Source organism: Pseudonaja textilis, chromosome 2 (assembly GCF_049901715.1).
Source record: "Pseudonaja textilis isolate UNSWEBS1 chromosome 2, rPseTex1.2, whole genome shotgun sequence".
Classification (NCBI taxonomy): domain Eukaryota; kingdom Metazoa; phylum Chordata; class Lepidosauria; order Squamata; family Elapidae; genus Pseudonaja; species Pseudonaja textilis.
The window spans coordinates 35,252,973-35,279,129 of NC_141991.1; the positions used below are offsets into that span (position 1 = coordinate 35,252,973).

General features: G+C 38.6%; 1 protein-coding gene across 2 annotated transcripts in view; it reads right to left on the bottom strand.

The window, feature by feature from the left end:
• The window catches only part of LOC113450057 (contactin-3-like), a 196,063-nt gene that overhangs the window by 74,358 nt on the left and 95,548 nt on the right, over positions 1-26,157 (bottom strand). Inside the window, exons 4-7 of one of the 2 annotated variants that reach the window (XM_026721214.2) lie at positions 17,486-17,689; positions 16,443-16,545; positions 15,424-15,608; positions 3,011-3,147 (exon numbers count right to left, since the gene is read on the bottom strand). In XM_026721214.2, the coding sequence (XP_026576999.2) occupies positions 3,011-3,147; positions 15,424-15,608; positions 16,443-16,545; positions 17,486-17,689 (629 nt within the window). Of the gene's footprint in view, positions 1-3,010; positions 3,148-15,423; positions 15,609-16,442; positions 16,546-17,485; positions 17,690-26,157 lie in introns of those variants that run through there. The other variant, XM_087923692.1, reaches the window with a different exon arrangement.

The window sequence follows — 26,157 nt, forward strand, 5'->3', positions numbered from 1 at the left end:
CAAACCCAAAAGCAAACTGTGTTACAAAAATCATGGGATAGCAAGTATTTCAATGCAAATCCACATTTGGATAGAAAAAAATTAAAGGATGACTAAAGGATGAAGTATTATACTGGGCAATAATACACACAAAATGTATTTGAGTGACCTACAAGCTGACTACGATCCATGAGTGCAACAAAACTGCAAAAAGAGCACATCCAATCTTAGCCTTCAACTCACAAAAATACAGTGTCAAAAAATCACTATTCTCTCTAAAACTAGGGGTGTCAAACTCAAGGACTGGGGGCCAGATCCAGCCCAAGGGGTACTTAGATCTGGCCCATGGGGCCTACCTAGAAACAGCAAAGGACCAGCCCACCATGCCTCTGCCAGGGAAAATGAAACTCGGGAGGACCACCTGTGACCATCCAAGGCTCTGTTTTCACTGGCAAGAGGCTGCCACAGCCAGAAATGGAGCTTGTGATGGCTGTGTGCAGCCCTCCCAGCAGTGGCAGATTAAGGCTCACTGGTGTCCTAAGCACTGACAAATCTTGGTGCCCCCCTCCTTTGTACATACTGTACAAATGAAGTCATATTCTCAACTTTGTGATGCCCCTTTGGGCCTGGTGCCCTAAGCATGTGCTTAGTCTGTTTAATGGTTAATACACCACTGCCTCCTGGGCTCCATTTTCACTGGCAGAGGGTTGCAACAAAGGTGCCCTGACACAAGTGACATTGAGCTGGTCATGCCCACCTGGCCATGCTCACCCTGTCCCTCTAAGGTCGTAGACAACCCTGATGTAGCCCTCAATGAAATCAAGTTTGACACCCCTGTCATAAACCAAGCCACACCTAGAGTACTGCATTCTGTTCTGGGCACTACTTTTTAGAAGGACATGACAAACTGTAATATGTCTAGACAACGGCGCTCAGAAAATAGCCAGTTAGGACAAACTTACAAGGAATACCTGTAATCATTGTGTGTATTTAGCCTGGAGAAAAGAAGATTGAAAAGAGACATGCTGCTGCTGTCAGATATTTGAAGAGCTGTCATACAGAAGACAGGGCAGAATTGTTCAGAGTAGTTTCAAAAAGCAGAGCAAAAAGAATGAGTTTAATTACAAAAAAAAAAAAAAAAAGATTTTGAATGCACTTCAGCTAAAATTTCCTAATGGTAAAAGCTATTCAACAGCGAAACAATGGCTCTCTGAGGAGTCTGGTCTCCTTTGCTCAAGATATAAACGGAGGATAGATTGACACTTATTAGGTACGTCATAATACTACTTTCTTGTACTGACCAGTGAATTTAGACTACATAATGTTCAAGGTCACTTACACTTACACTTACAGATGGCTAGAAACTTGTCACCTCTTAGAGAGATAGCAAGAGAAGGAACCATAAAAATTCCAGCTCTGGAAGATAATTCCTGGGAAACTCTTCTAAGATACATTTCCAGAAACGGGGAGGGGGGGAATTAACATGTTGGTTCTTTGTTTGACTAAATCCACATCTAAATAAGGGGAGGGATTCTAACTCCCTTTATCTGTTACTGTATGCCTGGAAGCATCTTAGATTCTGCTTTGACTAGTACTGGAATCATTTCTTTTCAGTAAAGAATTCCTTTTGAAGTGCCTAGCTTTCAGAAGTTCATTCTTTTTAGGTTGCAGGGGAAAAAGTCCATTGCTTACACTAATAATTGTAATGACCCTAAATTACTTTTACCAGCACATGGAAATAAGCTAAAAAGAATACTGCTTCATTTTGCTTCATTATTTTTATTTTTGCTTTATGGTCCTCTCTTCCCAAGGCCTGGTAGGTGGGAAAAATTCATCCATTGATTGGAGAAGGGATACTTCTGTTTGTTTCTCTGCTATTCTTTTACTGTTGTTGCTAGTGGACTAAACAATATTTTAAAATCTGAATCACAGTAGAAGTGATTTACAGGCACTGTTTCAACTTGCGGATGCCCTGACATTTCTTTGTTCATAACTTCCCAACTTTATTTCAAACTGCTAAAATCTTTTTGTTGTAAAAGAAATTAGGTTTATTTTATCATGCTACAAATACAGGTAATTAAAAAGTGCAACATCACATAAGATTTTAATCTTAGACTTACAAACACAGGAGAAGAGACAGGGAGTTCTGATGACAAACTCTCTGGAAAAGTTTTAAAACAACTCACTATCACTAGCATAAGCACATAAACAGTTGCCTAAACAGCTATCTTGGGAATACTGTGATGTTCATGACTGATCCCAAAAAAATAATAATGCCTTAACAGATGGCCTTCTCTCTGTTTTTCCTCTTTCTCATTTATTTTTAAAACTAAAGCTATCAATATCTCTAAATTATATCATGATAGATTTGAATGGAGTCAGTTTGATTGCCACCCTGCTCAGTTCAGTAATTTAATTTAAAGCATGCTGAATAAGTATTTTTTTTCCCTGCTACAAACAAGTTATGATTTTTTTTCATGTTACATGTATTTTAGGAATGCATGAATCTTTCTTCACAATGCTTTTTGGGGATCTTTTTCAGCTTGCCTCAATACCACATGTGAACAAGAAGCAGCTGGTGTTTTTGTATTCTGTTATATATGGGAGCTTCCCTGACTGCTCATGCTTCCTGTTTTGAAAGATAGCCATGGAAGAATTCCCTTAAGATGTCTTCTTCTCTCATGCTTTAACACAGGAAGACAGGCAATTTGAAAACACACTGCAGTGTAGATTAAATAATGAAAAAAAAAAAAAAGATGTTCACATGCCTGTTTTCTAGCTCCTTGAAAATTCCTGATTTTTCCCTTTTCCATCCAAAGAAAGATGCATAATTTTAAAAAATGCAAAAGAAATTTGCTATGGCACTGACTTTTTAATTAATAACTAGTGAATTGCTTGAAGACTGCTTGGCTAGTATTACAAACAACATTTTTTTGGGTGAACTCAAGAAGCTACTAATGTGCAGTCAATGTAACGGTGCACAATGTTGTTGTTTTTTTCAAAACAAGGTTAACAAACAAAAACACATTACCTCTAATGCTAGAGGTTCTCCGTTTCTCAGCCACCTGTAGGAAGGCTTAGGTTTGCCACTTGCTCTGCACTCCCAGTATATGTTGTCCTCCACTGCAGCTTCAAAATCTTTTATTAATTGAACCCAGTGAGGCTTGGCTTTAAATAATAAAGGGGAAATATAAAATAGGAGAATTAATAAAGACAAACCATGTTTGGGAACTGGAAAAAGAAAAACAAGTGAACACAAGAAATTCAACTCAAAAATGTTCTCTAAATGTTCATCTCATAATGTCATTTGCACTGTCCTGTAAACACTTTTAACATGCTGGGTAGTAATTTCACCATCTTGCTTCACTAATATGCAAACATCCAGGAAAAGGAAGGTATGGATACAGACTTACTAGAGATATAAATATAGACATATGATTGAATGAAAGTTCAACATAATTTACTGCCTTTGAAATTACTACCTACTAAACTTAGTTAACCTTTAAATCACTTTGGCAGGGAATGGAATAAACATTTCATTTATAGCATGCTTTTATGTCTAATTGCTAATGCTATGGATTTTGCTACAGTGTATGGAAAGTTTATAACCACAGACCTACTGCCTACATAAGCCACATACAATATCTGCAGAAATAAAAGCAAAGAAAAAGCATTATGACAGACACTGAAATAATAGAAAGATGATGTCAAAGAGACTTTGGGCTCATCTACACAGCTCCCTAGCTCTGAGTGGCTCACTTATCAGTCAATGAGAACACTATTTCACCCTGGAGTTTCCATTTCAGATCTGACCTGTCATTAAAGCAGACTTAATCTGGGTCAAGATGATATAGCCAGAAATCTAAGACTGTTCCTGGTTATAGGTTATCTGGCTATATAATTTTGTTCCTCGGTATCCAGTTTTGTTCCTCTACATCGAAAGAGGAAGTAGCTCAAAGTCCTTGTGAAGGTTCTTCATTTCCCAAGTACTGGACACACCATAGCATAGCACTTATGTACACAATGTGACACACACCTTCCCAAATCACAGATTATTTTTCTGGGTTAACTCTACCCTCCTAGGTCTTGTAAATCAATGTAGGCACATAATTCATCTTTAGTACTCAGTCCTTCAAGCAGACAAAATGGCTGTCTGTAAAATGTCAAACAACCTTTGCACCCCTTCAAAAGTTCTTGTACTAGCTGTGATGAGATGCTACCTCAGTGTGAATGTTTCTTTGCTGGTTGCTGTGGAGCTCCATGCCAAGTTCCAGGCAGGACCCCCACAAGGATGGGCTGCTTAGCCTAGGTTGTAGTCTTGGCAGTTGCCTCTCATAGTCAAGAGCAGGGGTGGGATCCTACCGGCATATCAACTGGTTTGGGAAGCGTGCGCATGCGTGCCAAATGTATGCTGCACGCACGTGCACGCTACCAGCTCCGGCAAGCATTTGCCTTCTCCAGTTGATAAGCGGCACTCAGCAGTGCTGCACAAAGCAGCTGAGGAGGTAAAAGCATAGGATAAAGGACAGCCTAGAGCCTGGGTGGGCAGATGGGCCATACAGACGACCAGACGGTCATTGCAGCGAACCAGTTCAGTGTCAGCTGCTCTTTGGAGCTTCCGGTTATATAGCACTGGGCCGAACCAGTAGCATCCCCCCCACTAGTCAAGAGTCAGATAGATTCTGACTGATAGTCCTCTTGTCTGCCATTTTCCATAGTTACCATTCTCCAGTTTCCTCCCACTTCCCTATCTGCTTGCTGTTTTCCTATCTCCTCTTTTCCTACAACCCTCCCTCCCCCACTCTTATCTTAGTATTCATTTCTGTAAGCTTGGGAAAATTGAGGCTTCCTCTTGGCATGAGCATTTCCTTTAAAATGTCAAGTTATTTAGCTGGGTAGCTTGAAGGCAGCGAGGATGCTTGTGAGTAAATTGCAAGAGTGTGGAATTAATAAATGAATGAGCCCACCTCCTCTTAAATTTCTGGGGAAAAAGCATTAGCAACCTTGACCTTGGGGAAAAGAGAATCATTTCTGCCTGGCTGCCACTGTTTGTCCCAAGTGCAGACAACAACCCCAGCTTCACTTCCTCACAGTCCCAGAGCGGGCTTTGTGCCTAAGGCAAGATAAAAGTCATGATCTCCAGGTTTCTAGCCTGGGGGGCTTAACCCACTAGAACAATTTGAGTGTCTTTTCCTATCATGTGGGGCATGAAAAACTCTAATAAGATGTAAATTCTTTTGGCCAGGATGGACCAAGGGTGTGGAAATTCATGATCATCCTGTCCAGAAAGCCAATATATTAAACCTGAGGGAAACAGGACAAAGTTCCATGAAAAGGATTACACCCCATCCTTGTTCCATTACTTTCCAAAGTTGCTAAAGTCATTCATGGACCAAACGCAAAGGAAAGTGTTGTAAAATCTTTTTGGGTAATATTCTTATTTATAATATTGTCTGTGAGGAATAACTTACATTAGCTAAAAGATATTATTTCTAATCTTCAAGATACAAGTTTAACTATTATCTCAGCAGATATCCTCTGGGGTTTTCTGAATTGTGTAAATTTAGGTACATACTACAGGTCGGCAAAAACTCAGACTAGAAAACAAGAAATGTAAGCTCTTCAATAGATACAGCTTCTCTTCTGGGAATTGTGAGATACTAGGATGATTTAAACTTCATATTTTCACCAAGGCAAAAATCCTCATAATTGTAACAAGAAGAGAGAATTGAACAAAGTTCACTGAACCTCTGAGTGTGAAAGAATTAAATACTGCTTTGTATTGTCACCTTGTGTTAAGATGACCATGTTTTATCTTCCATTTGTTTTGTACATTGCTGCTTCTGATATGGGCCTAGAAGATGTATTACAAAAGTACTAATCCTTTAACTTTCAGAGGGAAAAAACTTTCCAAAGGAAAAGTATATAGCACTACAGAGTAACAAAGTTATGATCTAAAGTAAGTAGTAAAAAGTCTTGTGGGATTATGGATTCTCATTAATCACAGACCTTCCCCAAAAAAGGATAACAGAAGAGTACATACTGGTATATTACCTTGTAACAACACAAAATTCTGGTACAACATCAGATAGGCAAAAAGCACTGAATTGCTGATTTTCTGTATAGATATGGAAGTGACCCAGAAATTACAGAATACAGAATAGTTGGAAGGGATATTGGAGGACTTCTACTCCAACTCCTGCTCAAACAGGAGACCCTATACCATTTCAAACAAGTGGATGTCCAGTGTCTTCTTAAAAGTCTCCAGTGAAGTCTCCCAAAACTTCTGAAGGCAAGCTGTTCCACTGGTTGACTGTTCTCACTGTTACAAAATTTCCCCTTATTTCTAGGTTGCTTCTCTCCTTGATTAGTTTCCATCCATTGCTTCTTGTATTGTCTTGCCTTCTGGTGCATTGGAAAATTGGTGGACTCCTTCTTTGTGGCAGCCCATCAAATATTGAAACATTGCTATCATATCAACCCTAGTTCTTCTTTTTTCTAGATAAGCGATACCCAATTCCTGCAACGTTCTTCATGTTTTAGTCTCCAGGCCTCTAATACAGGTAATTGCTCTGTAACACAGATAACTATGACCACCAGGAAAAGCCCCAGCCTTTTCTTTTTTTAAAATATGGGTGTAAGCTGCATGATATTTTACATTTCACTATGGATTCTTCCAGGGTGTTAGACATCCACAAAGAAATCCCAAAGTTTTGTTCTAGTTAAGTGACAGGAAAAATTGAGATTAACTTAGTCCAGTGATGGTGAGTGCCACTGAGTGCCAAAATGGAAGCATGCATCAGAAACCAGAAGAGCAGCTCCCTAATGCACGCGTGGGAGTGCCAGAAACTGGAAGCTTAGACTGATCTTCCAGTTTCTAATGCACATGCACATGCAAAGACTAGCTGCCCGGCACACATACGTGCCCCAGAACCCAGAAGAGCAATGAGCGATGGCTGGCATGCCCAGAGATAAGGTACTGTGTGCCACTTCCAGCACGCATGGCATAGGTTCAACATCATGAGCTTAGTCTATTGGATGCAACGGAGGGAAAAAAAGCTGTTGTACTGTCCTAAGAGGTGAGATCCTAAATTTCTCAGACAAACTCTGGGAATAAGAATTGGTAGGCATATTGGCTTGCCTAGCCTCAGGTAGATTTTAGACAAGAAGGCTGATGGGGATTTATGAATTAAGAAAGAAAAAAAAGTTGCCTGGTGATCCCAAGACACACTTAGCAATTTTGATTCCTTAGAGATTTTGAAGTTGACAGGAAATCAAAAGTTTTACCAAGCAGAGAAAAGCCAGCTGCTAGACTTAGTTCCTGGGTCAATATCTCCAAGCCTTTCTGTGATTCTGGATAGTGGTGGTTAATAATATTTAGAAACATGGATATAAGCTAGTACAATTTTGGAATAGAGAAAAATAATATAGTCTGAAAGGTTGCTTAACAAAGGGAAGAAATACACCTAATTCTTTTACTAAAATGTGGGTGGACAAGCAATGGAACACAGACTTTTAAATTAAATTTCAAATTATGCTTGAAATTTTATTCTCCCAAAGTTTATTTGGGAGATCAAAATCCAAACAAGATGCTGCTTGTTCATTTAATAAAGAAAACATCATATAAAGTGGAAGTTTTCTATCAAATCCTGAGAGTTTGTACAAAACATAGGTGTTATTATGAATCTGCATGATTTTAATAAAAAAGATTTGTATTGTTTTTCTATGTTTTGTTGAATATGTAATATTCAACAAAATCTCATAATACACCAATTTTTGGCCAAGTTTCCAGCTAATGGGTAGAATCACTCCTTAAATTATTTCCTATATCCTTTGTATTGTCAATTGAACTGGTACATCTTGTATAACATAAGGGAGAGTCAGAGATTTAGGCCTTTATTACATTGTGCATATCAATGTTGCCCTACCATATGATAAGATGGGCGGCTGAATGAATGAATGAATGAAGCTTTCCAAGTTTAGATTTTACAAGTCGCTTTACATTAAGGTGGGTTGATTCCCAGGAAAATATTTGCACTGAATTGGAGAAGGAGACAACATCAATATTTGATATTTGCAACCCCCCCCCAAAATGAAATGCATTGGTCCTATGAAATGAACAACAGTTCAGCGCCAATAAAATAAATAATCACCTTAAGAAATTAGAAAGTACTATACGACTGGCATACAATAATGCAGCTGAATCCCCAGTTAATTTTTAAAGTTAACTGTCGAAGCTGTTGATAAATTTGTTGGTAATTAATCTTTGTTGCATTGTGAATTGACATTTTAAGCAGCAGATGAACAGTCTTATGCTATTTACTTAAAGCAGCTGTGATTGGCAATGCTTTTCTGTTTTATATGCAAAATTTATTTATATTAATTATTTTTAATTTATATAACATAAAACAGATTGCATTGCTATACCGCCTTACAGAATAAAAATATTATAAAAATATTCCTATATGAATTCCTTGCATTATACATTTTCTTTCCAACTGGAAGTGAAACAATCCTTAACTTGCAGTTTTCACAATGAAAATTACATTTTGGGGGAGTAATGTTTTATAAAAATTGCTAATTAACACTCAGCTAGTACTTCAGCTTATTTTCCCCTTAACAAAATAACAATATATTGTTGGCATCCTGTGAATGCATATTTTAAAATGTGCAAGAGAATTTTTGTAGACTGCCTATGTCGGTATGTGCTCCTTTCAAAATCCAAGAAAGAAATACTCAGACTCCATGGTTCAGAGCAAAGTTCTTCTTTTACTGGAAGATGAAAAGGAAGCTACAAATGGAATTCCGAAAGTGAGAATTTGGCGCAGATCACACATACAAAGAAATGGAATTGTTCCCACCCCCCAAAGTCCAGAAGTCTCTGCCAATTAAAAGTTCCGAATATGATCATGTGAGCATCTTCAGGTAGTGATGAGGCCTCTGTCCGTTGACCTTGACATATTTTGATAAGACCTCGCAGCTGCGCAAAAAGGATAGAGACTAGGAAAGAAATGGAAAATTGGAAAGAAGAAATCCCCCTTCTTCTGCCCACAGTAAAAGAATGCAAAACACCTCCAGCTCTCTTCCCCACAATTACCCTCCCCGTTGCTAATGACAGCGAAAGAAGTAAGCCTAGTAGTAGAGATACTAAGGGAGAAATAAAGGATAATAGTTGGGGTACCCGAAGAGATCTTGAGGCTGACATTCGGACCCCCCTAGAAAAAAAGGACATTAGTCCCTGTAAGAGAGAATAAAAGATATGTTAAGTAGTGCATACATTCTTATGGTTTATCAGGATACTTAGTATAAAACTTCTTTAGCAGGTCAGGAGCCCTAACGTCTTTTTCGTTCACCCACTCAGCATGAGAGGGGGGAAATGTTTCCAGGCTACAAGATATTGTAGGCGATCCCGTCCTTTTCGAGAGTCTAAAATCTCTTTAACTTCAAAATGTTGTTCACCCTCAATCAACAATGGGACGGGGATCAGTCTGGGTCGGTCTCAATGTACAGGTGTGTTCGGGTTTTAGCAGGCTGACATGGAAAACAGGATGAATGCGACGAAGAGTCTTTGGTAGCGTCAATTGAACTGTCACGGGATTCACAATCGCTCAATAGGAAAGGCCCCACATACTTAGGGCCTAACTTCTTTGATCTCTGAGTGGTTTGCAGATACTTGGTTGAGAGGAATACTTTGTCGCCTACTTGATACGACTGTTGTGGGGCTCTTTTCTTGTCTGCAAACTTCTTACGGATTGATGCGCTTGTCCAGAGCTTTGCGAGCGACTGGCCAATTGAGTTGTAGTTGAGATATCCAGTCATCCAATGACTGGATATTGGGTTTCTGCTGAGGAAGTTCAGGTATGGGTACAAAATCTTGTCCCGTGGCCACTTTGAACGGGTAAAACCAGTGCTGCTGTGAACGGAGTTGTTATACGCTACTTCGGCAAAAGGTAGCAGGTCCACCCAGTTGTCTTGCTGATAATTTATGTAACATCGGAGATATTGCTCTAGCACCCCGTTAGTCCTCTCGGGCCCCATTAGTTTGGGGGTGGTGGGCGGAGCTTAACCCTTGGGTGGAGCCTATCAACTTCAAAATTCCCTCCAGAAGTTCGAGGTAAATTGAACTCCTCGATCTGATATTATACGTTCAGGAACACCATGCAGTCTGTAGACGTGTATAATGAACAGTTTGGCTAACGACTTCGCCGAGGAATCTTGGTGCAAGGTATGAAATGTGCCTGTTTGGAAAACAAGTCGGTCACCACCCAGATCACCGTGTGCCCAGCACTCTCAGGTAAATCTACTATAAAGTCCATAGAGATTTCCTTCCAAGGGGCAGTTGGCCTGGCCACATTCTGCAACAGACCTGGCGGCTTACCGGGAGGTCTCTTAGCTGAGGCGCAAACTGGGCAGCTTGCTACATAAGTTTCAATGTCTTTTTCAAAGAGGGCCACCAGAACTGCCGTTTCACCAGGTGTAAGGTCTTCACGAAACCAAAGTGACCGCTGCCTTGGAATCATGAGTTTGTTGTAATACTTGGCTCCTCAATGTTTTAGGTACATACAGCTTCGTTCCCATCCAGGCTAACCCATCTCTAACAGTGCAGTTATTTGCATTTGCCTGGAACCATTCATCTGTTTTCAAAGCTTCTTTAAATTGTTCGATCAAATCATTGGACAGATCTGCTCTTGTTTCTTCTTTTGCGCCCTGGTGACCACTGGTGCTGCCAGCTGTGTGGTGGGCACAATCGGACTTATCACTTCTTTTCGAACACTGTTGTATTGTGGCATCCTAGATAAAGCATCTGCCATAAAATTCTTTCCTCCTGGGATGTACTTCAGAAAGAAATTGAATCGTTTGAAGTACTGGGCCCACCTAACTTGCTTAGGAGATAGTTTCCGAGGCGTTTTAAGGCCTCCAGGTTTTTATGATCAGTCCAAACCTCAAATGGGTACCTCGCGCCTTCCAGAAAATGCCTCCAGGTCATTAGAGCCCAGCAGACTGCAAAAGCTTCTTTCTCCCAGACAGCCCATCTACGTTCAGTGTCAGTTAATTTACGGGATGTGTAGGCACACGGTTGTAGTGTCCCCTTCTCGTTTAATTGAAGTAAGACCGCTCCTACCGCTACATCACTTGCATCAGCTTGGATCACGAAGGGGACATCCATGTCCGGATGCTTTAGCACTGGCTCGGCAGCAAATAGTCTTTTTAGCTTCTCAAAAGCGGCTTGGCACTCCATAGACCAATTCAACGGCTGGCTAGGCTTTGGCTTCGCTTCTCCCTTTGTTTTTAGGAGGTTGGTGATAGGCATGGCTATTTTAGCAAAACATGGGATGAATTGCCGGTAAAAGTTAGCAAATCCAAGGAAACTTTGAAGTTGTTTTCGGGTTCTTGGTGGGGCCCACTCCAATACGGCTCGTACCTTCTCCGGGTCCATCTCAAGACCCTCGGGTGAGATACGATATCCCAGGTAGTCAATCTTTTCTTGATGGAACTCACATTTGGACAATTTGGCGTACAATTTGGCAGCGCGCAATTTGTGCAGCACGGACCGTACCAGTTTCACATGTTGGTCTCTGGTCTCCGAGTAGATAAGGATATCGTCAAGGTAGACCAAAACCCCTTGTATAAATGTTCGTGGAGCACTTGGTTGATCAATTGCATGAAGACAGCTGGTGCCCCCTGTAGGCCAAACGGGAGAACATTGAATTGGAAGCAACCTATTGGGCAATTGAATGCAGTTTTCCACTCGTCTCCCTCTTTAATTCGGATTCGGTAATAGGCCTCCCTCAAGTCCAGTTTCGTGAAGATCTTCCCCTTGGCCAGGTGAGCCAACATGTCCTTCATTAGAGGGAGGGGGTACACATTTTCCACGGATACCGCGTTCAAATTTCGGTAGTCCACCACCAAGCGCTTGGAGCCATCTTTCTTCTCGCGGAACATCACAGGGGCCGCCACTCGAGGTCTGGCAGGTTGGATGAACCCTCGTTTCAAATTCTTGTCGATAAACGATCTCAATTCCTCTAACTCCTTTGGGGTCATCGAATACATCTTTGGTTTCGTAGTGTCACCCCGGTAGAAATTCAATGCTGCAATCGGTTGACCGATGGGGAGGAGCTCATCGGAGGCCTCTTCGCTAAAAACTTCTCTTAGGTCCCAGTACTCTTTCGGGATTTTCTCCTCCCCTTCTATGCGCTCGCCCCTGTGGAAGCTGTCTCAGCAGGGGTTTGGGGCTTGGGATGGGGATTCTCCCCCGGTTTAAGGGGGTTTGCTCCTCCCTTCCTGGAGGTTGGTCAGTATGAATCCGCATCCACCCCTTTCTCCAGTTTACTTGGGGATTCCATTTCCGAAGCCAGGGCAATCCCAAGATTAGGGAGTGTTCCATCCCGGGAGCCACAATAAAGCACAAGGTCTCGCTGTGGGTTCCCATGGTCATCTCTAAGGGCTCCGTTATAAACCGTGCAGGGCAACCCCCTCAGACCCATCTAATTGGTAAAAGGATATGGGCGTTTTCAAATTTCTCAGTCCAATGCCCATGCCTTTAACTACTCATGCTAATTAGGCACCTCGTGCACCCGAGTCCAATAAGGCCAGCATTTCCCCCTCAGTACCGAGGTGGGCACCCTTAATTTAATTGGAATGGTAAGGGGGCCCGGTTAGGACTTACCGAGACGTCATCTTCCGAGTCGGTCTCACTCGTCGGGAGGAGTCGGGGGTCCCAGCTCTTTTCCGCTGGGGGAGTGACTTCTACAACCTCCCTATTGTTAGCCCGTTTTGCGAGGCCTGGTTGGGGAGGATTCGGGCTCCTTCCAGGGCCCCGTCCTTTTTGGATCTGGTTTGACTCGACAATCCGCAATTCGGTGGCCTTCCTTCCACAACGGAAACAGGCAGTGGATTTGGCCTTGTCATCACCCTCCCTTCCGGGCTTAGGGATCTCTCGGAGCCGAGGAGGGAGCATGGTGCTCCATGCGGAGCCTCCTCTGCGTCTACTTCGGGCTAGATCTATTTCCACCTCTTCCGCTAACAGGTACCACAACTGCAAGTCATGGGGATCCCTTCTGGAGATGCACATGTGGTATACCTCTTCATTTAGGCCATCTTTGTAGGCTTCTATTAGAGCTTCCTGGGACCAGCCTCGAATGCGATATGCCAGCTGTCTGAACTCTTGGGTGTAGTCAGCAACTGATCTTCCCCCTTGAGTTATAGTTTTCATCCTGATCCTGGCCCTTCTCTCTGCCAGAGGGTCTTCAAACCTCCTCCTCAAGGCAGTCATAAAAACATCAAGGCTTCGCAGTTGGGGAGTTATCATTATACAGAGTCACCACCCAGTCAGCTGCCATCCCCTCCAGGGTTCTGGTAACACATCTTACTTTGGCTGCTTCAGAGGTGAACTCCCTTTCATATTCTGCCATATAGCTTCCAACCTGCACCAGGAAAAACCCCAAGTCCTTGGGATTTCCTCCAAACTTCACATCTAAGGAGGGCAGGTGGCGTTTCTAGGCATTACCCCGCTGCTGGGGCTCCCCAGACGGGAGCTGGTGTTTGCGCCGGCGTGGGATGGGCCAGGGGGTGGTGGCAGCCCGACTTCCCAGGCTGAACTCGCTCTCTCTCCCCTCATATGTTGGAGCCCTGCCGGGTTTCTCAGAAGCATCCTTAAAGCTTTTCCCGGCTTGATCCAGCCTGCATTCCATCTCCTCCCCCCTGCCACAGCCGTTCCTCGCACCTCTTCGACTTACAGTGATTCCAGGAGGGGGTCTTCCGGATTTTTCCATCCAACTCCTAACGACCATCTGGGCATTTCGGTTGGAGTTTCTTCCAGTGTAAGGTCAGCTAACAAATCGGTGGCTGGCATCTCTGGTAACAGCATTTGCTGCCCCACAGCTCCCTGCTCATCCTCCTCGCTGGCTGGAGATGACATGATGTGAAAACCCCTCGGAAGAAAAATTGGTGTTTTCTCCGGTGGGCTGATGGGGACTTTGGAATAATGTCGGTATGTGCTCCTTTCAAAATCCAAGAAAGAAATACTCAGACTCCATGGTTCAGAGCAAAGTTCTTCTTTACTGGAAGATGAAAAGGAAGCTACAAATGGAATTCGAAAGTGAGAATTTGGCCAGATCACACATACAAAGAAATGGAATTGTTCCCACCCCCAAAGTCCAGAAGTCTCTGCCAATTAAAAGTTCCGAATATGATCATGTGAGCATCTTCAGGTAGTGATGAGGCCTCTGTCCGTTGACCTTGACATATTTTGATAAGACCTCGCAGCTGCGCAAAAGGATAGAGACTAGGAAAGAAATGGAAAATTGGAAAGAAGAAATCCCCCCTTCTTCTGCCCACAGTAAAAGAATGCAAAACACCTCCAGCTCTCTTCCCCCCACAATTACCCCCCCCCTGCTGCTAATGACAGCCGAAAGAAGTAAGCCTAGTAGTAGAGATACTAAGGGAGAAATAAAGGATAATAGTTGGGGTACCCGAAGAGATCTTGAGGCTGACAGCCTATTTCATATTTTATTAAGCAAAAATGAATTGAAGAAAATAGGATGAAAAATGGCATTATGCCCATATAATTTGCAAAGAAATGTCTTAGAAAAAGCAGATCATGTACAATACCCTTGTGTGAAAATATGATTTTTGCATTAAAATAAGCAAATAAAATTAAAGTTTGAGATAATTAATTATTAATTATTCTGTTGCAGCAGCTAATTGTAATTTGTCATAGTTCTGTATAGGTCTTTTAAATTCTGTTTTCATCAACAGAGATTAAGTCTAACACACAGGAGCCTTAACAGCTGCCTATTAAAAGACGTTAAGATGTAGAAGGTTGAAGGAGCTTTGGCAGCACTAGACAAAATTTAATATCTTGAACAGGTTGAACAACTACAGGTAATCCTCTACTTACAACTATTTGTTTAGTAATCATTGGAAGTTACAACAGATTGAAAAAAAAAGACTTCTGACCATTTTTCTAACTTACAACTTTGTAACATCATATGATCAAAATCCGGGTGCTTGTCAATAGCTACGTATTTATGATGGTTACAGTGTCCTGGGGTCATGTGATCACCTTTTGAAGTCAGCTAGCAAACCAACTTAATTTCCCATTAACTCTACCCCTTTCAATGGATCTTACAACACCAACGCATCATCTGCAAATGCTTGCTTTGCATGTGTGTGTGTGTGTGTGTATGTGTATAGAAATTCTCACCAAGTCTCTAACTTTTAAACATTTGAACAAAAAGGGTCAATTAAGATGATAAAAAGCTAATAGTGAATTACTATCTTCAGTGTTCAAAGTGAATGCATACACACTTATATCACTGATATAACTCATTTACTTTTATATGTCATTGCAGAATTACAGAATGTTAGGCAGGTTCTTGAGAGATCAGGTTCACCTTTAGCTACAGAACCTCACAGGATATTTTTAAAAAAAATAATGCTTACCATAATATGCGAGCCGTCCCTTTGCAATGTTCTTCCCTCTAGTATTTTCAGTGATACACTCATAGAGACCAGCATCTTCTTGTTGGAAATTGGGAATTTCAATCATGCCGTTGGATTTTTTCAACATTATTTTGCTTGGAAATGGTGTCCCATCAATTCTTCTCCAGTTAATTCTAGGAACTGGACTACAGCAATGAAATTAAATTGAATATTTGAAAGATTATGTTGTACATTATAATCTCATTAAAAAAAAACAAAATATGCATATTAGAAGGAATTTACAGTGTTTGGTTTGCTTTTGGAAGAGAGTTGTCAGTTAATTGTTTAAATCTGCCCATGAATTATTTTTATTTTTTAGGCAAACTTCTTCAAGCCTTCAAGAAGATGGAGTAATTGAAATCACTCTTTATACCTACTACATTATAGAAGGAAAGGTGGAAGGGAAAACAAGAATGTTTAAAGATGCTTTTTGACAGCATCAATAGCCCTATGAAGAAGGCTATATGTCATCAGCAGTATGCCATTTTCTGAATCACCAGTTACTCCGTGAAAAGCCATGTTATGCTTAAAGAGAGATGTCACTGATCATCCTTCTATTGATCTGGTCCCAAGAATCAACTTTGCTAATAATAAATTGAGAACTTTCCAATTTTTAATTTATCAAATCTCCTAATATCCACTGTTTCATTCTAATTTTCCTGCTGTCAGCAAATTTCTCTGAATTTATATTGATCAAACATAAATTTGGCCAATAGTATCCATTATTTGATATCTCAGTTAATCCATGTAAACCAGCTTCTGTTATACTGTATAAAGTTAATATTGAATGCAAAGTATACAATTTATGTTCATTTCTTACAATATGATCTAAAATAGTTATATAACAAATAGTCCATTCATAAATTTCTTAGATTGTAATCCAGTATTATTTCATTTAAAATTGGTTCAAATAAGTACTACATATGCAAAAGCATCTACTATGACAATTCTTTCTATAGAAAAATAATAGATATGCTTACTTTCCAAGAGCAAAGCATTCTAGTTTTACAGTTGATCCTTTAGCAGCAGGAACTGTTTCAGGAAACTGAACTTCTATTTTGGGTTCATATTCCCCCATCACACCTTTTATACCAGAAAAGAGAAAGATAGATAGAAACTTAACACCCTGATCAGCAAGAGTTCCACTGAAGTACAGATGGATTATAGCTTCCATAGTCATCGTTTCATCCCTTGATTGACAGCTGGCATGACTCAACATGCAAATTTACCTCCTATTAACTTTAGGAAATGTAGTAGAAGAAAACAGAGAATGCAGTAGAATATAACAATTAGCTAGGTAACTTTGAAGGTTCTCTTTTGCATCACAACTGCTTCTTGATATTTCATGCATGTAGAAACACATCTGCCTGTAAAAATGAACTCTGATGAACTGTTACAGATCTTGATTGCAATTTTGAGTAAGTGGAAAAAGTAATTTATTTTACACATAGAAATAACATCTAGTATAAATGACAAGCCATAATTGGAATACAATCCTTTGGTATATGGAAATACACATCTGGATATCTCTGAATTCCCATCATCAAGGATTTGTGTGGTTTCTGTGAAGGGAGACAGATGTATTGAAGGAAGTGTAAGGGAGGACCTTCTTTTCCATGAACAAGGAAAGTAAGTAAAAATTAACCATAGAGTTGTCATATACTTAGTTTCCTTCCATATGAACCTATTCCTGCTCTATACTTTTGTACTGGTAGTAAAATTTGCAAGTGATGTTTCATCTGAAGCACTTTATCATTTCTTGACATTAATTGGTTATAGTAAAGTGTCCGTGAGTGTTATGCATAGTGAAAAATTCTACTCTTAATTATACATTCTACAATTGAAGTTATTTATAAATAGGAGATACAATAACATTCGCTAGGAAAAAACATGTCAGTAAATATGGAAATTTACAGAGTATGTTTCAAAATTATACACATCCACACAATTGTGCTTTCCAAAACTTTATGTAGGTAATATAACCATATACAGTTGAGTACACCACATTAGTATAAATCCATACCATCAGTCCGTAGCACCAAAGGTGTTGGTGATCCAAGGGTGTTGGTGTTAGTTACAGCACTAGTAACAACACAGGTATAATTTCCTACATCAGATGGCTCTACTTTGGCTATGTAGAGATGTCCAGTTTCCTGAGAAACAAATCTCCGACTGTCTTCTTGCACAAACGTTGGATATTCATTAAAGATCCAAGCATAGGAAAGTTCTGAAAATAAGTGAAAATATATATGCATAATTTTATCACAAAATAATATTTTCTTTTAAGATGCTAAATCTGAATATTACCTACTTGCAAATAATTATGGCCTATATAAAATGTAATAATTTATTAAGTGGACAATTTCCTACAATTTTTTACAATTCTTATAAATAAATGTTTATAATGTTTTCTAATGTTTGTTCAAAAATTTCTTGAGAAGGCCATGCAGCCATATTTATCTCAATATTTATTCATTCAACACGTATCACAAGAAGATGGCAATGAGCAGAAGCTTTCCCACTAAGCTTCATATGATTATTTGTTTAGGCAAATAACTATCTACATATCTTAACTTTTAATCCTGTTTAATAAACACACGGTTTGAAAGATACCTTCTAAATCTAAGTCCCTAAAGTCACACAAAGCCTTCAGATATGATAGATTGATACTGAAATAATGGGAAAGAACAAGAAGACAAGTTCAGATCCTATCACAGATCCTATCATGCTATGGTCCATGGGGTTGCAAAAACTCAGATATGAATTAGAGACTGAACAGCAACAACCCAACAAAGAAATAATAAAAGTGATGACATGAGAACAAAACTAAAAGTAAAAAAAAAATAGCAAAACAAACAACCCCAAACAGTTACAGTATGGCATATTTAAATGGGATCTAAAAAGAAAAGTTGAAAAACTGTAACTGCTATACCTCTTATGTGGGAGCACAGTGGTTAGAATGCAATATTGCAGGAAGATTTTGCCCACTGCCAGGAGTTCGATCATCACTGGTTCAAGGTTGACGCAGCCTTTCATCCTTCTAGATCAGTAAAATGAACACCCAGATTGTTGGGCAATACGCTGACATGTGTACACTTCTCAGAGGGGGCTGAAAAGTGCTATGAAGCAGTATACAAATCTAAGTACTATTGCTATTGCTTATTATGCATGAGGAATCAAACCATTTGTCCTTCTTAGCCTCTTGCTAATCCATTCTTTATGAAGAAAGAGTAAGTCAAGCAATTGCCAAAGCAGTTCACAACAGTCTTTTCTCAGGGCCAGAGGTGTCAAATTCAAGGCCCGTGGTCAGATCCAGCCTGCAGGCTACTTAGATTTGTCCCACGGGCCTGCCCTGGAAACAGCAAAAGATCAGCCCATAGTACCTCTGACAGCGAAAACAGGCTCCCAAGCTCCATTTTTGGCTGTGATGGCCTCCTGCAATCCCTGCCAGCGAAATTGGAGCTCCGTTTTCACTGGCAGAGCACTCGGGCCACCATAGGCACACCTGACATGATGATGTCAAGCTGGCCATGCTCATCCTGGCCATGCCCACCCTGGCTCCCAAGGTCAAACACAACCCTGATGAAATCGAGTTTGACACCCCTTCTCTAGACAATGCCCATTAGATACACAAACTGAAATCTCAATTTTTGAATATTAACTTTTATAAAAATAAAGGTGCACTCTTTAAAAACAGCCTCTGAAATGTTTGTACAAAATTACGCAGATAATCTAGTAGCTTTTAGAGGAACTTAAACATTTACCACAAAATACATATTGAAACATAGGGGAGAAGGACATGAAACCCAAGTTTTGTTTTGGAAATAACTCCTAAAATATTACCACATATGTTGCAATATATGGGATATGAAATCCTAACACTTCTGTGCCTCTGTCGGACTGAAAATAAATGTTTATTAGATAAAAACCCTTGCAGAATTAAAATAAATATGAATCTATCCATATCACAGTTCAAGGCAAATTTGAGTGCCTTACAAAAAGATACAACTCAAACATTTTACAATCTTAACTAGAAACACAGCTTAGAATTATAAAAATTAAATTAAAACAAGTGTTTGGAAGGAAGAGATTGGGATGCCATCTCTTTTAATGCACCAACCACCTCATGTATGTGGTTTAGGATTATAATTTCCTTACACAACATATGTTCTGAATGTTTAGGACCAAATAAAAAAATGCAAACCCCTAAATTCTTCCCAATCTCCTCATGCTAAACCCAAATACACCCTCTTATTTACTTTCTAAGCGTGATCAGATTGAGTTTCTTGTTCCCAACAATTCCCACATTTTTACTGGGCTCATGTTAGAATTAATCTCTGGATTAATAAAACAAACCCAGCTATATTTTGCCCCTAAAGTAATGGAGTTTGGCTTTCTATTTTCTTGTCCAAATATAAGGTGAAAATGTACCCAGCGACTATGTCTAGAAAATTATTTGCAGTTATAGAAAAAGGAAAAAAAATGTTAAATTTGTATTCAGTATATTATCACTATTGTCAACGACAATTGATGTTTGGTGTGTATTTATAATGCTATTTTTTTTTTACTGTTACTTATTATAAGCTATGATAATAATTACATTTTCTTTGTTGATATGATGGAGGAGAAATTGTTATGCAAGTTACATTTATTTTTAGGATTATACATCAATCAATTATACATCAATTGTTGATCCAGGCAGATAACTTTCAAACTGCTGCATTTTCTTCCTGATAGATCTTTCTGAAATGATAATGCTAATCTGTCTCAGAAAAAAATATATATTTGCAGATGCTTTTGTGTGTGAGTCCATTTTAAAAAAAAACAATTATGGGCTTTTCAATTTGAAAGAATAGTTGCCTCTGTCTGCCTAATTTCAGATTGATAACTGCAGGTGTTTTTGTGCAAAAGGAATGGCCTTGATTTGTGCTCTTGTGCTTTGAATAACCTATTTCTGAATCAATGTTTTGGTGAGAAATTTTAAGGACTAGGTTAAACTGAATATACTTTGAATATGAACTACCATATTTACACAATCAATATCACGAAATTTAAAGATGTTAATAGTAGGATCTGAAAAGCAATTTTTCTTCTTTCTAAAAACATATTTAAATATTTAACTTAGCATCCATTATTTTTTTAAAAAATATGGTGCTTTATAATAATACTATTACGATAAGAGTGCAAGGATGATACATATTAATGTACAATCCAAGCCATTCCAGTGGTACCTGCAAGAATAGAGTTTTCATAAATAAATCATTATAATGTCATATTATTACCATATAATTATGGTAAGGTAAAGGTAAAGTTTTCCTTCACGCATACGTGCTAGTCATTTCCAGCTCTAGGGGGTGGTGCTCATCTCCATTACAAAGCCGAAGAGCCAGTGCTGTCCGAAGACATCTCCGTGGTCATTATGATGCCATACCGTAATTAAGACTTCATATTAGTTATAAACTCTTAACTGATATACAATGTTATGCTACAAACAGTTTGTTATTAAAAAAAATAGTTTTTCAGGTATTTGGTTTTCATGTCCAATAATTTAAGAGTTCTAAAAGAAAAAAACAGTTCTTTACATTGAGCTCAGAACCAGAATAGGATTGGAGGTCCCTTAATCTTGAGAGGACTAAGGCATTTATTATTGGGTTAGAATGATTTTGAAATATTAAAACTGGCATTATATATAAGAATATCTGTATCAGCTAGACCTTTTCAAATCTACATAGGAGATTCTACCAAAGGTAGTGAACAATAACAGGGCTAGGATCCTGTAGGACAAGGGTGTAAAACTCACGTCGTCATGGTGGCATCACATGACATATCTGGATTTTCCCCTTCGCTAAACTGGATGTGGGCATGGCCAGCACATGATGCATCTGGCCTGCGAGCTGGGAGTTTGACAGCTGTGCTGTAGGACATTCAGATCCATGATGTCTAGTTGATTGGCCAGGCAGGTCCTGGCTAATCATGAGACATCACAGTGTAGTTAAGCACCAGAAGACAGCAGTGGAGATAGAGGTACTGGTACCAAGTTACACCAACATCAAGAAAAGGGACTATGAGAAGTTGGAGTACCAGGGCCTGAAAGAGCAACTGGAGAGGATATGGAAAGTAAAAGACAAGATGGTCCAGTAGTGGTAGGAGTACTCGTTGTTACTCCTAAGCAGAAGATTCAATAGATCTCAGGAATGCCATCAGAGTTCTCTGTCCAGGAGGATGAAGTGCTAGGAACAACTAGGATGCTGTATAGAACTCTCAAACTCCCAGGCCTCTGGTAGTGGACTTGAGATTGAGAAGACACATACTATATATCTATTGTGACATTATAAGGCATATGCAGTGTGTGTGTGTGTGTGTGTGTGTGTGCGCGTGCGCGCACATGTATGCCTTGTAATATCACAAGCATAAACATTGCACTTATCTATTGTGTCTTGACATAGGATGCAATTAAATAAGTCATGAGTTCTGCATCACATCATGATATTTTCTGATTTCTCTTCCCTCTTGGACACCAATGCATTTAAACATTTTTTCAGCAGCAACATTTCTTGGTCCATTTCTATCTGGCTATCAATAAAATGATATGTTCCCAGTTAAAATTTTAGTAGCTATACAGTAATTCTACACGGAACCCAAAGCTAGTCTGCATGCATTGTATTGATGTACTGCAGCTGTTTCATCTACACCTCTGTTAAGTCAAACAAAATCTAAATGGAATACCTATAAAAATTGGCAGTTATCTTTTCACGTATGCACTATGATTCAGAAACAAAGAAAAATAGTTACAAATCTATGATTAGTCATGCTTTATGATAGACTCATAACTTTTTTTTTACCCTATCAATTGTTTTACAGGAAGATGCCAACAGGAGGCCCATCTGGATAGCACACATTTTTCTAGCACCTGTTAAAACTTCCTTCTCTTTTCATTCTTCTTTCAGTTTGCCTGTTTTTTTCAATAAATTGCTGTAAGATACTCTCCATGAACACTGTAATATTAACAGTGCTAAAAATTGATATTAATAATACACTAATGACCATTTTCTGCCGATGAACCTTGGAAAATAAATTGCATGAATTTGGTTACAAAAAGGTACAGTAAGCAAGAAAGGCATCAAAGCCAATATATCATATCTTTATCTATATTGTGAACATTTTTTTTTAAATTCCTAAGTCATACCCAGACAACAAGAAGTGTGCTATGAACAACTAAGACACTACTGCCTCTCCCAGTTTTGATTAACTGCTGGTGAACAGAGAGAAACAAAGATATTTCATAGCTGAAAGTTTCCACACTTCAGAACAGTTCTGAAGAAACTCCTTGGATAAGAAGCAAAACATTTTCAAAGGGGAAAAAAACCAAGAAGATCCAGTTGGCTTTTGGAAAAAGGATCTTTGGGACAACCATGACATGGATAATTGAGAATCTCCACAGACATTCCAATCGGATATTTTGAGAATGAGATGGAATGACTTTTCATTCTTTAACTTCAAAGCTACTTTATTCTCTCATAGTTGTTCTGGTATCAGTTTCCCTAGTGCAGCAATTTCATTTGATGAGGTAACTGATTTACTATGTGGAAAAAAATGGGAGAAACAGGAAACACAATACAGCAGGAGTCTTGCCCTCATTTCTTACTTTGTCAAATACATGCTGAAAGACTTCTCAAAATAACAACAAAGTGCTATTTTTCAACTCTCAACTCTATTTAGAGCTGCAACAGGAACTTTAAATTTATACACACTTACCTGAGAGTTTGCCCTATTACAGTGATAAATATCTAATAGGGAGAAGAGAAATCATAAACTAGGGGCACATTACTAGGAGGTTATCAAGGTCATCTTTCATCTCATGAAACTGTTAAATATTTTTAAATTAGACTAAAAAATCCTGACTTTTGCCATGAACTATAGATTTTGATGTATATACAGTGTATAGATGAATCTAGCCATTTTCACACTTGATGCTTATCTCAAATTTTCATTGATTCACTCTCTTCCTTCTGTAGCCTACCAATGGTTTATTTATTTGTTTGACTTCTGTAGCTGCCAACTCAACCAAGTGACTCTGGCCACTAATTAATCAACCACTCCTTAGTGAAATGATACACACACACACACACACACCCACACACACACACGGACAGCCAGGACTTAAAACCTTATAAAAGAAAAGCTACTGGTTTGAATGTTCCTTGTTGTTTTGAGAGATGCTATATTTGAAATGGTAACCTCTTACCAAACACCTTGACATATTTGGGCTCGCTATGAAAAAAAATGCCCATTTAATTACTCTGACAACTGGGCAGATCTAATAGATTATTTCTTTTTTATCTTATTTCTGAGATAATTATTCCAGACTAATAGTGGCATTCAAAGTTTATTCCATTGCTGTCTTACCCTGAAAGTGAAAAACTGCTTTAAGAAGCAAAATTAAAAAATACAGTCACATTAACCATAGCTTATTTCAAATGACAATCTGATGTTTTAATCTCCTCCCAAGAACTCTGCATGTAATTGTTTTGAATATTTTTAACAACACAATTGTGTTGTTTTCAATACAGTGTTTGAAAAAATTTCAAACTTTATTCTGTTGATAATGAAAAGACATTAGTTGCGATAATTTGTCAGCTAAATTCTTTAACAAAGGAAGATAAAGCTGTATAAAACAAACTTTTGCTTGAAACAATGAAACAAATGTTTGTTTGAAAAAGTCATTAATGGAAAATACCTTAAAACAATTATGTTCTTTATTAGAACAAGTGTCCCTTTGGCTTACTGAAATATTCAGGTTTTCAATTATTTTATTAAATTCATATACACTTTGTTTCTTTTATACTGTTGTGATAAATTTGTGAGCGCCATAAACTATGCAGGAAGACAGATAGATATTCTACCTAGATGTTGTTACAGTCTTTGCCTCAAGGCTTAACTGCTACTTGCTTTGCAATTATCTCTTTAAAATTAGAACATTTTATAAATATGTTTATAAGGATTGGGTTGTTTATAAATTCACTTATTCAATTCACATCCTGCTAATTACGAAGAGAATAAAATCCAAAACAGATTAAAATAGACATAAAGCAAACAAAATAATACATCTAACATAAATCAACACAATAGAACGCTTGTAAGAAAATAAGGAAAATGACACTGACAATGATCAAGGACTGCAACCCTCTCCATGATTCAAATTGGGAATTTTTCTTAGGAGCAAGACAGATGGACTCAGTTATATACCGACACTGGAAGTCTGAAAAACCAAGTTAGGGATATGGAGAAAATATATGTGGTCACTAAGAATGGCACATAAACAAGTTTGGGGTTTTTGATGTTATATGGTATTCTCAGGAGTCTTCTCCAACACCAAAGTTCAAAACCATCAATATTCCTATCCGGCTTCTTTAAAATCCAACTTTCACTTCCTTGGAACATTACAGGGAATACCATGGCTTGCATGATTCTGATTTTCATAGGCATAAACACATCACAGTAACTGAATATATTTTCCAAGGCCTTCATGAATGCTGTGATATGCTTGGTGAAACCCTATCTCAACCAGATTCTCTAGTGACACTATGTTGTGTCCTGATCATCATTTGACTGGTTATCTCTAGTGCACTTCATAGGATTCTCTTGGGAAATTATTTGGTAGCTGACATTGGTACAAAATGCAGCAGGTAGACTTGCTAGAAGGACAATCACATTCTACTATACTATTCTCGACTGCTAGGTTCTTTCTGTTGATGTTTGATCCTAAAACACTACTTATCTACTACTTTGATATCTTCATTATAAATCCTAAAGCTGCCTTTTTACCTGTCTGTAAAAATATGAAATTTTAGTCGCATTTTTTCAGTGTGCTCTTTGAGTATTATTACTAGACTTTTCAGATCTTTTACATTTTCAGTTATCAGGGTAGTGTCATCAGCATAATGCAGGTTACTGATATTTCCTTCTCGAATTTTAAAAATATCCTCATCTTTTTCCAACCCAGCTTCTATTATACATTTAGTGCATAGACTCAATAAATAACTCTTTTGCTAACCTGTAGCCATTCTATTTCATGATTTTCTGTCCATATTTTGCCTTCGATGCATATATGTTTCTCATGAGCACATGAGATATTCTGGGAACCCCATTTTTCTGAGCATGTTCCAGTTTGATGCAACTGACATAATCAAAGGATTTTCTATAATCAATGAAACAGATAGTGACTTCTTTTTGGTATTATTTGAGTTTCTCAATTATCCAGCACACATCAGCCTTAATGCCTCGTATTCCTGAACCTTTTCTAAACCCAGTTTCTAACATGGCATTGCCTTTTCCTTGTAGGGCTCTAACTTGATCTATTTATTATTTGATCTAATTTGATTACTAATTTTGATAACATGAAAAAGTAAAAATATTTTATGGTAGTTTGCATGTGGATTGACCTCTTCATTATATCATTCTCTAGTTTTGCTGACGTAGTTTGGTTAGGATTTTTACTAATTCTTCTTTTGCTTGGCATATTTCATCAGCATATAGGGCATATCAAACTTTCAATTTCCAAACATTAGGAAGTCTCAAAAATTGCATGACTTGGAGATTGTAAAGATATTTTGGTTCCTTTAATATAATTTAGATGTGCTTGGTAAGTACATATATATAACTTTTTAACATTTTGTTTGTTTCATGTTGATTCTA